This window comes from Argiope bruennichi, chromosome X1, assembly GCF_947563725.1.
Source record: "Argiope bruennichi chromosome X1, qqArgBrue1.1, whole genome shotgun sequence".
NCBI classification, from domain to species: domain Eukaryota; kingdom Metazoa; phylum Arthropoda; class Arachnida; order Araneae; family Araneidae; genus Argiope; species Argiope bruennichi.
The window spans coordinates 41291864-41308654 of record NC_079162.1 but is presented as its reverse complement, the minus strand read 5'-3'; the positions used below and the strand labels follow the sequence as shown (position 1 = coordinate 41308654).

At 28.4% G+C, this 16791-nt stretch overlaps 1 protein-coding gene across 1 annotated transcript in view; it reads right to left on the bottom strand.

Moving 5' to 3' along the window:
- LOC129958651 (pancreatic lipase-related protein 2-like) overlaps nucleotides 1–16791 on the bottom strand; it is a 58290-nt gene that overhangs the window by 15290 nt on the left and 26209 nt on the right. The window contains exons 3-5 of the mRNA XM_056071259.1: nucleotides 8422–8568; nucleotides 7237–7348; nucleotides 5175–5288 (exon numbers count right to left, since the gene is read on the bottom strand). Of these exons, the coding sequence (XP_055927234.1) occupies nucleotides 5175–5288; nucleotides 7237–7348; nucleotides 8422–8568 (373 nt within the window). The remainder of the gene's footprint in view (nucleotides 1–5174; nucleotides 5289–7236; nucleotides 7349–8421; nucleotides 8569–16791) is intronic.

The window sequence follows — 16791 nt, the reverse complement described above, 5'->3', positions numbered from 1 at the left end:
TGATTGTGGCGATCAGGCTAGGGGAAAATGGCGATTGATAATTCAGTCATTTCCAAAATGCAGATTTAACAGCTGCTTTATTGTTGTTCACGGTGTTGTACGGTGAAGTATCATCGTGCATAACAATTATGCTATGCATACATCCATGTTGTTGTAGTGCTGGAATATGCGGGTTGCGCATGTCGATTAAGGGGTTAAAATTACAGGTCAAAGATCATGAACTCTTTGTAAATTGTTCTACAGAAATTGCATCTTAGTAAATATTTTTATAATGAGAATAAAATGCACGTTTTCCATGTCTTTGTGTTTATTTGAGTCCGCCAAGAGAGTGAGTGTAGGACACGAATATGTAGGGTGGAGAATTTGAATTCGCAAATACAGGTACAAATCCAGTTAAAATCACTTTACATCACTGTTGATTCATACAATATGTATAGAATAATAAAATCATGAAATATGGAAATTGAAAAGTCAAGTACCTATGAACTAATTATCTATACCAAATCAACAAACTTATGTAAAATAAACGCATAAAATCTAGAAATCCTCAGAGCATATTAGACCATTCAATATGTAACAACTGTAATTTCTGTATAATAACAAAAAAATGTTCAAATTTGAAAAGTGTTTAAAAGAAACAAAGATATTTTCTTTCATAAACGCTGTTATTAGAAAGTTTATGGTCAAAGTACCCAGAAATCTGAAAAATTTCTTTCTCTTTTACTTCTTTAAATGTTAATTAAAAAAAATCATGTGGTTTTGTTATTTGCTTGTTTAAATGAAATTCCCCCGTAAAGTTTTAGTTGAAAACATACCGATTACGTAATCTTGTGAGCCGCATTATTTGCAGTTTGATGTGTTTGCTAATTTGAATTTAAGGAAGTAAAGAATTAACGAACTATGACCTGTAAAAAATTATATTAAATATCTGTTAAGAACAGAAATAAATTATGGTCGATTCCATTTAGACATCCTGTGCAGATGCCATTAAAAGACATCTCATGCATCTAATCCTCCTTCACCCTTCCTAGTTACCGCGAGGTATAACCCGATGTGGAAACGGCACTCTACACCAGCCCACTCAGCCCATTACTTCGTATTTCTTATCCTTCAACTTCCCATCCTCGTACTCGAGATATCTTTCCTACACCATGTAAGAGATAATAGCTAAACAAAATATTTTATTTAATCTTTTTAAATATAACTAGTATTTTGAGCTACAAATCAAAAATGTATTGAAATCTTATGTCTAAAGTTTACAAATGCTTTACCAAACGCATATATTTTCTAACAACTTATTAAATTATGATAACCTAATAAAAATGTTTACACACTTGCTTGATAGTGACTATAAGCTCCTCCTGACAAAGCTTCTTGTGGGAAACTGTATATGTTTGCTGTAAGGGCAAAAATTATAAAATTGCGCTGTACTGTACAAAATTTAATTAGTGAACTTGCTTAATTGGCTTGATATGCGAAGTGTCTTTTTTACTCAGAAGCCTCGGAAACTCCTGCAAACTTGCATTCTGATAGCCGAAAAGAAAACGCATGTTAATTAAATTAAATTTTCATATTCTGAGAAATTGTCTGGATGTAAAATCGAACAAAATAAGAACTGGAAATATAGCAATAGAAAATAGCAATAGCAAGAACTGGAAATATAGCAATTAGTTTTGACAAAATATGATTTTAGCTTATTCATCTTATTTTACATAAATATTCAAAACTATGCTACAAAAAATACTAATTTGAAATTTTAGTATTATACGCACTTTTATTTTGGAACAGTTTGTAATTAATGAAAATATTTTGAAGTCTTTGAAATGCTATTCTGTGAAAATTAGAGAAATGTTAAATTATTTGTTAATTAACAGCAAAACTGGCTTTTAAAACAGCATACCTGCTTTTTTGTTTTTAGCATTTTCATTAAAATGAAGACGACGCAAAAATACTCATTTTAACCATGTTTGTAACCGTCTTTTAAAATGGTATAGGGCTCACCTGAACAATAAATTTCGTTAAAGTAGATAAAGGACCATTGAGAATAAAATTAAAATTTTGCTGCACACCTCAACCACATTTACTGTGGAAGAAATTAAAATTAGTTTTTCTAAATTGTTTGAAAAGTTTTGGATATGATATCTTTCTCATATAAATACACTGCATGTTAAATTTTGTGTTGAATTTATTTCTTTTTAATAAACAATTAATTATATTTTTATTTAGTCTTAGTGATAATTATAAATTATAAGTAAAAATTGTTATATGCGCCATTATATTTTCTTTCAAATTTTTGATTTGGGTTAATTTTTACGTCATTTGTTATATATTAGAGATGCAAAACATGCATGAATATACGATTACTGTATGTTGTTGTTTTTTCTATCATAAAAAAGCTTTTTTTTTCTTTGGAATTAATTCTTTGTCACGTCAATTCTTTTTCTCTCCAAGCAAATTGTTACCTGTTTAGAGAATTTTCTTTAAGGAATTTTTTTTTTAATTTTTACATGCAACATATTTTGATACTTTCTTGTTTAATTTGTTTCTTATTTGTGAAGATGGAATTTTATTATCAGTTTTTCACTCGTTTCTGATAATCTCGAATTAGGAAATTCTATACATTTTTGTATTCCTGCATACAAAACAGTCCTTAAAATGTCTAATAACTTCAGAACTTAATTATCAGTTAACCGTTTAATTTTATTTTGATTTAATTCGAAAGTTGTGGCGACATCTCTTAGTGAATTTGAGAAAAAATATTTTACCAAACTCCAAAATAATGGTAAAAATAAGGAACTGTATTAAAGACTTAATACTAGAAATTAAAGGAGAATTTTGAAAAAGATTTTCAAAGCGGGCTTTTATCAAAATACTGAAACATAGAAAATAAACTTTTTTTGTTATCAAAACTGGGAAAATCTCAAAAGCGTAAAATGTTGAAAACAATATATAAGGAAAATAAGCAACTATCAATTTCCAGAAATAAACTATTAAACATTCATTAAAATTCAGAATATATTTCTAAGGAAATTAAAGGTTCAAATTTACACAGAGAATTTAAATTAGCCACTCACGCTTTCATTATTTTTTATTTAATACTTTTTTACATTTTACTATACTAATGAAAGTGAATTCTTTAAAATATTCTTGACTTTTATTATTTTTTACTATATTATTTAGATGACTTGGCATTATTTTTCGATTTAGACACTCTACGCTTGAATGAACAAATAGCATACAATGTATAACAGTGAAAACTTTTATTATTCTTGGAAATCGTTTATGGTTATTTCTGATTCGATATTCCTGATTTACTAGAAACCAAAATGGCACAAATCATTTCAAATAAAATATCTTTCGGAAACATAAATCACCCTTTCTCAGAATCTACGATAGATCTCCACTCCGGATGTATAAAATTAGGTTTAAAATAATGAATACATTGATAAATGCAAAAAATAAAGCACTATCATATTAAAGAAACAGTATGCTGAATAAATGCTGTAAAAGCCTTAAAGTATGAATACGTTTTATCAGACTGGAAGAGAATTCTCTTTCAAAAACTGATACTTTAATAGGTTAGTGAAATTAGATATGCAAATTAAAACATGGAGGAAGAACAATGTATGGAAGTCTAGAAAGTTACTATTTTTAACTGATAAACGAAAGTAGTTCCCTGGAAACTAGTTCTGATCTACATGAAGTATCACGTTGTAAAACAAAAGTACTTTTAAATTTATAAAAAAGTTATGATACCAGAATGTTATGGTCTAAAAGACATGTTTAAAATTGATCCAGAATTGATTCTCTTTTATTTTAGATAAAATATTTAATAGAAATAAATTTATAAAAAACAGTTTTTAGCACCTACATGAAATGACTAATTAGAATATACTTTTTGAAGATTAACTTATTAAGTAATAAAGAAATGTTGATTAATTTTGGCAATATATTAGATTTTTATCAAATTTATAAAGTTCAGCATACGTCTCAAACCGCAATTACTTCAGAATATATTTAATGCATAATTACACAATGCATGTAACGTGTAGCGTGCCGATTCAAATTTAGAATCCATCTCGCATTTGGCAGTTTCTCTCTATAATCTTAAGAACAATTTTTTGTTGTTTAAAATAAATTTTGGTGCTGTTTTGTTTTACATTTTTTATTCTAGTCCTTTTGTTACAACTTTAATTATGGTTTTAGTTCTTAAACTTAGTCAAATTTATTCTGTATCTTTTCTATCTACATTAAAATCTTTTATATTAGTTAATGTTATTATAGTAAGTTTAATATGATTTGCTATTGCCTTTCTTGAATTTTTAATGTATTTAATTGCTTAGAGTATTTGCTATATCATTCTTAACTTCTTTTTTTTTTTGAGTCAATCAATAAATGAACAATAGCATTTCTACGAAAAAAAAATAGCTCAAAATAGGAACATAATAACATAACATAACATAAGATCTTAGATGATGGCAGAATATATACTGTGTTCTACAGTGTATAATTTACTTGTTTAAAATACCAGAGTGGTTGCGTTTGTCAAGTGACATGGCATGAATTGGTTGTGGTGAAAAGTTTTCCTTTCTCAAAGTTATTGAATGGTCGCATGACAAAAATAGTGCTTTTTCTAATAACGATTTTTAAGAAATGAAACCTTTTTTCTATTGTTATTTTAATGTCGTACATAATGACATTTATTTTCCAATGCATTAAAGAAGATTCGGAATAAAATTTGCATGTCTTGATCGAACTGAATCTGATTTCCTTGAATAGAAAAATAAGACAGAAAATTAGTTTTTCGTTCATGATATCAAATTATCATTTTTATGTAAAAAGAAATATCATGTATTGATATTTTTTTTAAAGAAGAAATTTGTTAATATCTTTTTAATTATTCTTCAATCCATGTGAAATGCACATTTATACAATTCTTATGTCTATGTATATGATTTTGTAATGAAATTTTCCTGAATTAGCATCTGCATAATAAGTATTCTGTTACAATTCATAAATATCAACTTTCGAAATTATGCACGTTAAAATTTTCAAATATAATAGAAAGAAGCTCTTTGGAACGTACACAATTAAAACTTAATTACTTTTTCAGTTTTACTTAAAAAGTAGCAAAAAATACTTTAATTTAAAACTATTAAATTATTTCTGTTTACCTGAATCATATGCTTTCAATTCTGTGTGTATCACATCCACAAATTCTGCATCACCAGAATCTAACCGGACGTTTTCAGGCATATTACAGAAGTACTTGTAAGCTGGATCTAATCCTAAAAGCAAAATCTTGTACATTTTATCTTATCTTCAAAGGATTTATCAAACTGTACAACTTTTTGCCAGATATATGTTAAGATATATTATGACCAGTAAAGTGCCGTATATATTTTAAAAGATTTAAAGTTTTTGATGTTTTCTTTAGTTTTCAATATAGAATAAATTTTTGATTAATTTTGCCATTAACTGCTAACGTTTATAAATTTTCTTCTATTCGTGATTATATTAAGGCAGAAATGGCAGTTCCAAATCAAAGTTTTAAGAACAAGCCATCTCAGAAGAAAACTATAAAATTTTATGTGAATTTTTTGCTTTGCAATCTTAATGTGTCTGGTTTTCATTATAAATATAATTTTACTTAACATTGTAATCTAATTTTCATTATTTTGAAATAGTTTTCTAAAATCTACAATAGAATTAATCAGAAAGACTGATAAAAAATTATTTTATATTATTGGTTTTGCATGAAAAATGAAACTCATAAAAAACCGCTTTGTTTTTTTATATAATAATAAAATATAATTAAAAAATATAAAAGATTTTTGACACATTCTTGCTTTTCTAAAATTCTAGTCGACTTATTACTCCAATCGACATCAAATAACAAAATATAAATCCCATTTCTTTTTAAAATGAATGATGATGATCTTTTTAGAAAAATTCCTTTTCTATAAAATAGTTTTAAAAGGTATGACATATTTTTTTTTATTTCAATATTTTATTTTCCGCTGGCTTGGGTATTTTGGTTAAGCTTAAAAGATTCACCTGCAAGATCAAGAAATATAATTGAATTGTGAAAGGACATACAAAGCATCATATATAATCATAGAAGTTGTTTTCCATCAACAAGCAATACATCTTTATCTTTTCCCGAATAAAATCCCCCAATAATAAATTTCTAAAATGTATTTTCTTATGCATCTTTCGTTATGATACGTTTCTATATTTGTCTTTCTACAGAATTCCTAGGTACCTTATATCCTTGCTTATAGAATTATTGATTCTTTAAGCAAGTGGGTGTAATAAAGCATGTCTTTTCTTGTTGTTTTTCATTTAGATTGACAATATAGGGGGAAATAACGGTATTAAAAGAAAAAAACTACACGAGAAAAGGTGTACACACTGAAAAAAATTAATTCCACACCTATTATTGATATATTTCTTTTACCAAATACCTTATACATATTCTTTAACCGAAATGAAAGTCATTTAAAATATTAAAAATTAAAATTAATGAGAATGCCTAATATTCACATATTTATAGTTCATTTGAAAAGTTCTTATTAAAAAAGGAGTTTGCAAAAGTATTGTTTCTGTAAAATATATTTATTTCATTTAAATCATTAAGAAGTATATGTTCAAGAATGTAGAGATTTAGATATTCTAATAAACTATTGGGGTTTGAAAAAAACGCAAAAAAATAAAAAAAAAAAATTAAAAAAAAAATGCAGAAGAGGTAAAAATTTGGAAAAACCCAAGAACCAGAAGAAATCACTTTGGGTCATATATTTTACGTTGTTCTGCATTTCCTGCCGAGAGACTGGGTTGCTAATAACCATATTTAACCATACAACTTTTTTTTTAAAAGAGCATGAAAAATCTTATTAAGAAATAAACATTTCGCATTGTGCCTAGTTTTTTGGTGAAATGTGTAAACACCATGTGCAGTAGATAAGACTTCATTAAATAGCTAAAATAAGTGTGAAGAGATGACAGAAACAATTCTTTACCATTTTTTACAGAATAATTTTTTGATAACTGATATTAAAATTTTAAAAAATGAAAAATAAATTTAAATCTGAAAATCTAAATATTGTAATTTTTACATAAAAAAGGACATTCTTTTTAGTATAAAATAAAATTAAAGATTCTGTAAGGATTACTTAATTTTTATTCTAGGCTTCGATTAAAATCTAAATGAAATCATGCATACAAAACTTTTACCTGTTATTCTATTAACCATCGGCAAAATGCTCTGACCAGCATAACCGGCTACATGTGCTCCTAGTCCATGTCCGACGATGTGCAACATGGATGTTGTCAAATTTCCGAATTTCTAAAATAAATATATTATTTCTAAAAGATGTACAGATAAATTTAGTAAATAATAATAATGTATGAAACTCATTTTAAAATAATTAGGTTAGAATTCTCAAAAAGAAGAAATGTCGATAAAATATAATCCTAACAATTTTTTACAGATTGTTTGTTTGACTTTTGAAAAATAAACCTCAATAACAAACATTTGCTAAACAATGAATTGATTTTTCCATTTTTTTTCCTTAAACCGACAGTTAAATATGCTGCTAAATTAGTTGTTTGTTGTTGTTGTTGTTTATAATGGCACTTGCCATGGACAAGCTCGTTAACGAAGTCATCAATTTTAAGCCAAGGGAGCGTCTCTTGTTTTTAGTAGCGCCGATTAGGGCCAAGAGTACGTCTTAGCTACTCACGCATCACATTCGCTTGCACAACCCCTTTTTACAAGGGGGGGCACATTCACACATCTCACAGATAGAACAGATGAAGAACAACCATGCCCGAACTGGGACTCGAACCCAGGACGCCCAGATCACGGGGGCGAAATTAGTAGCATGAATGAATAGTTTATTAAAATTTATTTTGAAAACATTTGTTATTAAATAATGCGAATAAACCATTGAATGTAATGATTTTTATCGAAAATTTTGAATCTGATATTCCGACTTGAATACTCTGATTATTAGAATTACTGTAGTGATTTCAAAAAGAAACTTTGGTAATTAAATTGTGCTTTTTACTCATACATTTGCATATTATTATTTAAATTCTCAAAAGACATTCTTCAATCTAAATTATTATGACAGAAAATTCTAGTATATTATGTATCTCTCAAATACCTAGCGAAAATGTAAAAGCAGGAAATGTTTCTTTTTACGATAATTGCTCAAAAGTGAAACTTTCAACAATAGATAGTAATATAACATGCTCAAGAAAATCTTCAGTTGTTAACTTTAGTACTAATGGAGAGCAAACGAAGAACAGATTCTTAATGTTTTTTAAATTCAGATCTCAGGAACTGAATTAAAAAAATTGGTGGATAAAAATTGTTGAAAAACTTCTTTGAAAAATAATAAAATTTTCACAGACCTTCAATGCATTCACCATTCTTGCAATTTCAGCTCCCACTACTCTTGCATTAGCAACTGCCTGGATATAAGGAGGTTGACTTCCTTTGCTCCAGTCTACAATCATTACATTGGTATCATTTTGGTTGAGGAACTCTTTCATCATAATCTGAAATAAGATATGAATTACTGCTTTTTGAAGTGAATTTACTTTGTTTTCAAGTAAAGAGGGAGAATCTGCAGAAAAAGAAAGAAAATTAAGAAGTACAACATTACAAACACTGTCCTAGCCAGAGACCATATGGGAAGCTCATAAGAGGTCGCATAATACAATCACGCCTCTCATTTGACACGGGCTGTAATTTAGATACATGAGAGAGCAGTATCCAACTCGCAAACTACCAGAAAAATGCGCGCAGGCCCAGCAGTTCCTACGCAACAGATCAGCCTCCACATGAAGAGCCACCCAGATCCTTTCCTCTACCAGCACTACAAACAAATCTTGCTCTTTTAGGTGTGTGTGTGTGTTTTCGGTACCTTACATTAACAATTATCATTTGAAATATAAATCAATTTTTTTGCGAAATTAAATTTAAAAAAAAAACAGATAAATTCCATAGTTAGTTATAATGTTCTTAGTGGAGTCAATTAACCCTAATTTTCATTTTTTTTTTTTTTTGCTGAAAAAGTTAAAGAATCATTTTTAAAAGTGCACAGTTCATTCAGATAATTTTTTCAAGCAATACGCATGAAAGTATAAAGCAAATGAGAAAAGAAAAAACTATTTTTCTTTATTTGCCATTGTCTAACTAAATAGCATTCTTCGATTATTTTATGCAATTAATTTTTAAACTTGCGTTATAATGGAATTTTCATCCTGAGAGAATGATTGAGATGATATTTTCTCTAATAAGCCACATTTCATCTTTTACCTTAGAGAGATTTCTTTTTTTAATTCCAAGAATTTCTCAGTTGATTTTAATAAATTCTTTACGAATCTTTTATATTGTAAATATCTATTGTTGCAGTTTTAAAAATAATTCATTATAATTTAATAGTAGACATTGTTTAGTGCATTTTTACCAGTATTTAGTTTGTAAGCCACCACATTTAAAATCCAAAAAATAACTCAATTTAATTTTCCATTAAAAATAATTTATCTTTTTCTGATTTTACCGTATTAGAAAGAATATAAAAAAGAAAGAAATTAAAATATTACGTATGGGTCAAAATAAATGTTTTGTGTAATCTTGATTGTAGTCGAGTTTTATAGCGAAAAAAGTGTTTTGAGTTACGCTGCTACATGAAATAGAAATAGCATAGTAAAAAAATAACCTGACACATACAAGCAGCTTCCAGTTTGAACTGTGTGACACTTTAAAATATACATAAAATAAAAAATTCTATCAAAAGTCAAAACATATTAACAATGAAAGTTTTATAAACGCCAGGATGTAATTGTAACAATTAATGAATGCTGTAAAAAGTAACAAAAGCTATAATTTATATAAGTTTTCATTGACAATTTCTTTTCAATAAGTCTAACACTGCTAAATATGTAATTAGAACCACTGATATTTTGAACGGGAAAAAAATTCGTAACTAAGGCAACTTCTTAAAACTATTTTTTGTTAATCTTTAATCTTTGATTTTGCTGTTTCATTTTTCAAAATCTCACAAAAGAGCATCTCTATTTTCATTTTGGAAATTCTTATTTATATTAGTTGCCTGTCAAGAAAAATAAATAAATATGTAAGGACATAATAAAATTACCGACTTTCACGATGATCTAATGACTTTTAAATTCAGGAAAACACATTTATAGCACTAAGCAGCAAAGATGGAGCAACTTAAATCAAATAATGGGAATTACATTGAATGAAGAGAATGTTTTCATTATACGAGTAACTAACTTATTGCATATATTTTTAATATTTGTTAAGGCACAATATCATTTGTATTGCATTGATGTTGAATTAACACTATGAAATATATGATAGGAACTAGTGACATTAAGTGAATTCAACCCATCCTCCTTCCACCAAATGTAACCATAATTAAATCAGAAAACTTAGAGGGGGACAAAACTGAATGGTGGACTCTTCCATTAAAATTCCTCTTCAAGACCAAATCTCAGTGGGTGAAACTGAAGATGTGAAAACAACATACCGTCAATATTGTCTTAAAATATATACGAATGACTCAAAAATAGAATTCAGTGTGAGAGCAGCATTCTGCGTATTGGAGAATAGCACATAATAGTCTGCCAAATTTAACGACAATATGCGGAACTTCTGTTAGAAGTAGTTAACTATACGGTGCAGAATAGTCATAAAATATGAACAATTTATATGGACATCATGGCTGCATTTAATCCCAAAACAAGACCAACAAAGAGAAAAAAAATCAAACTCTGCTATATCACAAAATACTAGCACCACGTAGGTTAAAGCACGTGAGAAGAAACTGGAAACATGAAAGCTGACCAATCAGCAAATAAAGCAACATAGCTACTTCAAACTCCCTTAGCCATTCATCAAAAATCACTTGAGAAAAATCATGTCTAAGAAATGACAATCAAACTGTAATGAAGGTGGAAAGGGCAAAAGTGATTTTAATACTGTCCCAAAAGTCAGTTTTCATCCAACAAATTGGATAAGAAAAGATATAATCTTCTTTAGACAGTATAGCCCATTTCTTGCTTACCTCAAAAGAATTCGGGTTGACACAACAACTTCTGCACATGTGGAGATATTTGAACTGCACTTCACTAGGCCATATAATGGATGCTCATGACCTAATAATGTCTAAGGAAATCGTGAATCCATTCTAATCTAATACAAGAATAACTTCAGAGAATCCCGTCTCTACAGAAGACTATGATGAATTCTTCAATAGTTTTAGTTCTTTGTTCTCCTCAAAAAGAAAACTGTTTGACGATATAAAGAAACTCAGCAAATCTGAGGAATTTTTTTAACCATTTGTTCGTATTGGAAGCCTGAAATGTGAATGTGAATTGAATATTACAGCCCTGTACTTTTTCATTCATTCATTCCTACCTTAGTGACAAGACTAAAAATTTAACGGTTTTAATTATTATTATTTGAATGACGGATTTTGAAAATGTATTTGAGTGTGATTTCGATTATAATTTTTGTTTTTATGTGTATGCATAAGTAAAGAATATTTTCTGTTTTTTTTTCTTTTTAGATCTAAATATTTTTTTTTCAATTATGTTTCAAAATTAATTTTGATATGTTTTTCTTAATTATTATTTTTCTTTATTTCAACGTTTAAATTAACATCCACCTTCTCATTTTTAAATTTCTCAAACTTAAAGCCGGGAAGAGTCTCATGTTTTGCTGCCCTAAGAATGTTTATCTTATTCTCATTTTAAAATTATTTTACAAGGCGTTATTATCTGAGGCGTGTGCCCTCCATTGTAACCTCTATCCCCAACACTATCATTCAAATATATTCTTTTCATCTACATTTTCTAAAGAGCGCGATTTTTCTGTATTTTTAAACATTAATGTATATTTTAATATTAATGAAGGCAATGCTTTCGTATTCTTTCAACCGCTCAGTAGCCTAATAGTTGCAAAGATGCGAGTATGAGGCGATGGTGTTCTATACAAAAAAAAATATGTAATGAGAGTTTTTATACGTCACCATATAAGAAATATCTAATATGGTAATCTTTTGGTATCTCAAAATTCTTAATGTTTGTTTTCTCTAACGAAAATTCACACTTGAAATGTTTTTGTAATAGATGTTTTGTGACCAATTCTTTCATATTGAGGAATAATTCCTAACTAAAATATCATAACTTAACTCCTGCTTTATATCACTTAACAAAAAATTTAAATTTAAATTTATATATGCAAAACTTTATAAATTTTTCAGAAATCTATTTCGCCAGGTTTTTGTTCGTTTAAAAAGTTTTGTTTGTTCGTTTAAAAAGTTTTGTTTATTCTTTAAAGTAAGTTTCTGTTTTGCCGCATCGTACAAGCTGACCTTTCGACAAAACGTATTTTATAAGCAAGAGCATTATGCGGGTTGCTTCTGGTTATATCAAAATTCATTCTTGTAAGAACAAAAACATATTTTGAACGCTTTTATATAAGAAACATTTCTTTAATAACGATGTTTTGCTAAAACTTATTTCAATCGCTTTCCTTAGTCCTTGTTTATGAGCTATATAAATTCAAATTTTGGAATCAAAAATATATCAACTTATATTGAATCCCTTTCATTGAAAGGATTCCTTTTAGAATATTTTGTAAACAATTTTACAGAAAAAATTAATTATATTCGGATATTTTCATTGTTCCCTTACAATTAATAAGAATAATAAACGAATTATTCTGCACTAATTTTAAATTCATTATTATTTTCTGAACAAAATTTTTTATTCTTGATTAGAATTCTTATATAACTTAACAAATATAATAATTCATTTTTAAACATGAATTAATTTATGCTTCAACCATAATAATAATGTTAAACATGACTGGAGAACGAAATATTAATACCATAGGAACGATCAGATAAGCTGTGAAAATTTTGTATACAACGACGTATATTGAGATAAAAATTTATAAGCATAGTAAAAAAAATCTATACTTTCGGACAGAGATTTGCTGTATCCACTTTGTGCTTTATTATTACTATATCAATCAGATAAAAAAAATGCACACGTAAGTTTAAGTCTACATATCTATATTATCCTTTCTATTATCCTATTACATATCCTCATTTCAAATATTATCCTTATGTTTACATCAATCATTTTGTAAAATTTTATTTAGAAACACATACGCTAATGATTATTTTAGAACACTTTATTTTATGCTATATTCATAATTAAAAAAACAATGATTATTTCGGTCGCTTGAATAAAAGAAGTGAAAAGTGAAATGTAATCATGGTTTTTGAGGTACATTAAAATCACTCACAATTGTTAATAAAACAAAAAATTTTCTAATCGCATTTATTATTACAAAAGGAGTACATACTAGATTCAAATTTGATCTTATAATGAATCGGAAGAAATCATGCATTTTTAATAGCTATTAAATTTTTGCATAATATGATTGAAGATATTTTTAATAAAATCTCCCTTATATCATAAAGACATTAGTAAGAAAGAATTAAGTAAGCTTTATCTGAATGCGAAGAAAAATACTTATCCTCTCTTTACCATCGAGTGTATCCTGAATTATTTAAAAGGCCTTTGTCTTTCATGAACCTTTGCTCTGGCCTGAGAAAAGCAGAAAAACAAATTGTGTTAAAAAAAAGAGGGGGAGGGAATTAACTACACTAACAGGTTGTGCGAATTTAAAGGCATGCCGATGCCGTTTGGATTAACCGCAAGTCATGCCGCAACGCACTAACGACTTTCGAAGGAATGATGAATAGTTTTCTAATTAATATGGACTATATGATTTGCTATCAAAATGACAAAATAGTCTTCACGAAAACATGTTAATCGATTAATAATTGCTTCCGAATGTGTTCAAAAAGCGGACCTTGTATGAAATCGGAAGAAGTACTTTTTTTTTTGTTGTGCATAAAATTAAAATACTAACCCTTCTTTCATTCAGTAATTAAGTGCGACTAGGTCTTGAGAAAGAGAAAGCCTTAAGAATTTTCCCAATTCCATAGAATTTGCATGATATTCGAAGCTTACCTTTGATTCATGCCCATTAAATGTAATGAGGAATCCCACTGGTATTTTAAATCTTTTAAAAATCTTAAAGGATACACTTACTTCAGATCCAATATTAGGAATGTACAAAAATTCATCTACAGAAATTTATTCGGATGCCAGTGGCTGTTATTTTGTTGATACATAATGAATCCAAAAAATTATATGTCTAGAACTTTGACAAGATCAGGAAAGAATGCTGAACAGAATACCTACCCTACTGAAACGGAATACCTAGTCTTCATACGGTCTGTCAACAAATTTCGATCTTTCCTAAATGGGAGGCGTTTTTCTGTTATGACAGATCATCATTCACTCCTCCAGCTTATTTTGATTTCAAGAACACTGTTTTTCGATCGGGCGGTAAAAAATATAAAGATGCCGACATTCTCTTGAAATTCAATGGAAGAGTAAACTGAAACATCCGTTTTAGCCATTATTTAAGATATGAATATCGCTGTGAACAGAAAGATATAGACTTCACAAAAATAATTCTTTCTCATATCACCTTACCTACAGATAAGAAAGAATTTTAATTAATTGACGGAATACTATGGAAAAGGAATTTTGATCTGGCTGGAAAGAGGTCGTGCCAGTCGTCACCAAACTTTTCTGAACAGACATACTTAGACAGTGCCGCAACAAATGGTCAGCTTGGTTTTGAAAAAACTTTTGATAGAACTCGCAACAGGTTTTTATTGGCTAGAGAAGTACCGAAATATAGTTTGATGTGTCATTTATTTTCGAATATGCCAACGAAAAAAAATCCACTGTAGGGACTTCCATTCCTCCAGTTTTATCTCCTTTCCATAGCTTTGAAATTTATCTTCTTGGACGTCTTCCAAAATTTATTCATGAAATTAAGTGGATCATCATCTATATAGATTACTTGGCATGTCATGCTTCAAAAGATAAGTAGCGGAAGTTTTGCTGGAGCATGCATGGCGCTCCTCGAATAATTATAATAGAGCACGAGACCATTATCCAATACTGGCTAGTTTCAGCTGTCGTAGAACTTTATAATATCAGTCATCGTTTATAAAAACGACAAACAGAACACGGCAAGATATATACCTTTTTATTCTTAATCTTACTACGTAGTACAGAGGCTGAAACTATATAAAACATTGTGTTCCTATTTCTCCCTGATGATGAATAAATTTTCATATTCATCATTATGGCTATATCATCATTTACATCATTACATCTACAAAATGATATCGTATTCAAAATTATATTTGCAAGATGATATCGTAGTAATAATTACATTTACAAGATTTTTTTCTAGAGCCTAAAAAGTAAGACAGTAAGTCAAGATGCGAAGTATGAATGATCAGGATATAAAAATCGGAAAATCAAATGGAGATTTGGTATTGATCCCCCAAGTTTTGAATTTGGAGATGTGGTATTTGGAAATCTGGTTATCCTCATCCAAAAAGTCGGCCATTGAAAAAAACTCAAGAAGGTATTTTTATCTGTATCAGGTGCTACACCATTGGAAGATTTTGATTCATCCTTCGGAAGAAGGCCACAAGTATATATTTCATCTACTTTCTGTGAAACCATGCCATCATTCGAAGACGCAGTATTAAATAGAAGACAGTCGAAACAAGATTACACTCTTGATGAGAAGCAAGATATTTACCCCAGATCCAAGGTACATTTCCGAATGAAATCTATAAATTGGTGCTTTATTTTTATACTAGACGTTGTCATTCTAAGAGAGAAGCAAAGCTGCACAAAGAAACCATCTCCACAACTCCCATGGCTCATTTGGTAGAGCGTAAAAGTGTTAATCTCGACGTGTGTAGCTCAAATCCCAAGCTCAATATTATTTATTATATATTGGGTTTCATGATACCTTGAATCTTCGTGAACAATATTATAAAAGTAAATCAATTGTTTGATACTTATTCAGATTACATATTTGTAATTGCAAATTTTACTAAAGCAATCAAATTTTCGTGATTTACATCTGCGATCAAATTTGCTTTTCATGGTATTATAATGAGATTTATATATACTGAGGCATATTTTTATATCTCCAGTGCTAGAGATTTCAGCTATTTAAGTTTCACAGAAAAAAAAAGATAGTCGTTTAAAATAAATAAGAGTTGAGAAAAACTTGATTAGAATGCGTTTAGCGAATAATTTCAATATATTTTTTCCTATTTTTTTATAAATTTCTATTTATAATTTTGTTTCTTTTAGGTTATTTCATTATTACGGTTTTTAGTTTTAGTAGGCAGTAGGCAACTCATAGATATAAATATTTCTAAATTTTAAATCTCCCATCTTCTTTTTTTATTATTATTAATACAAAAATTACATTAAAATAAACTATATATAATATAAATAAAAAATAAAGAATTTTATAAAAAATGATTTTCAAGATACAAAACCACTGATACGGATTAGCTTAAAAGAATAAATTATGCGTTCGAAGCCTCCTTCATATTTTTTCATTCGCGGTATTAATAAGAAATCTACTTTGCGTAATACATGATATTAAATTTCATCACCTTTGTCATTTAAAAGAGTAGATTTATTTTCGAATCAGTAAATAGTTCCTCGCTATTTGCCGCCGAGAGAAAATAATTTTTAAATGGTTCTTTCTTTTTTTTCTCCTGAAATCATTTATTTGAAACAGTTGAACGAGATTTTCTTTTTCAGCTCTCAATA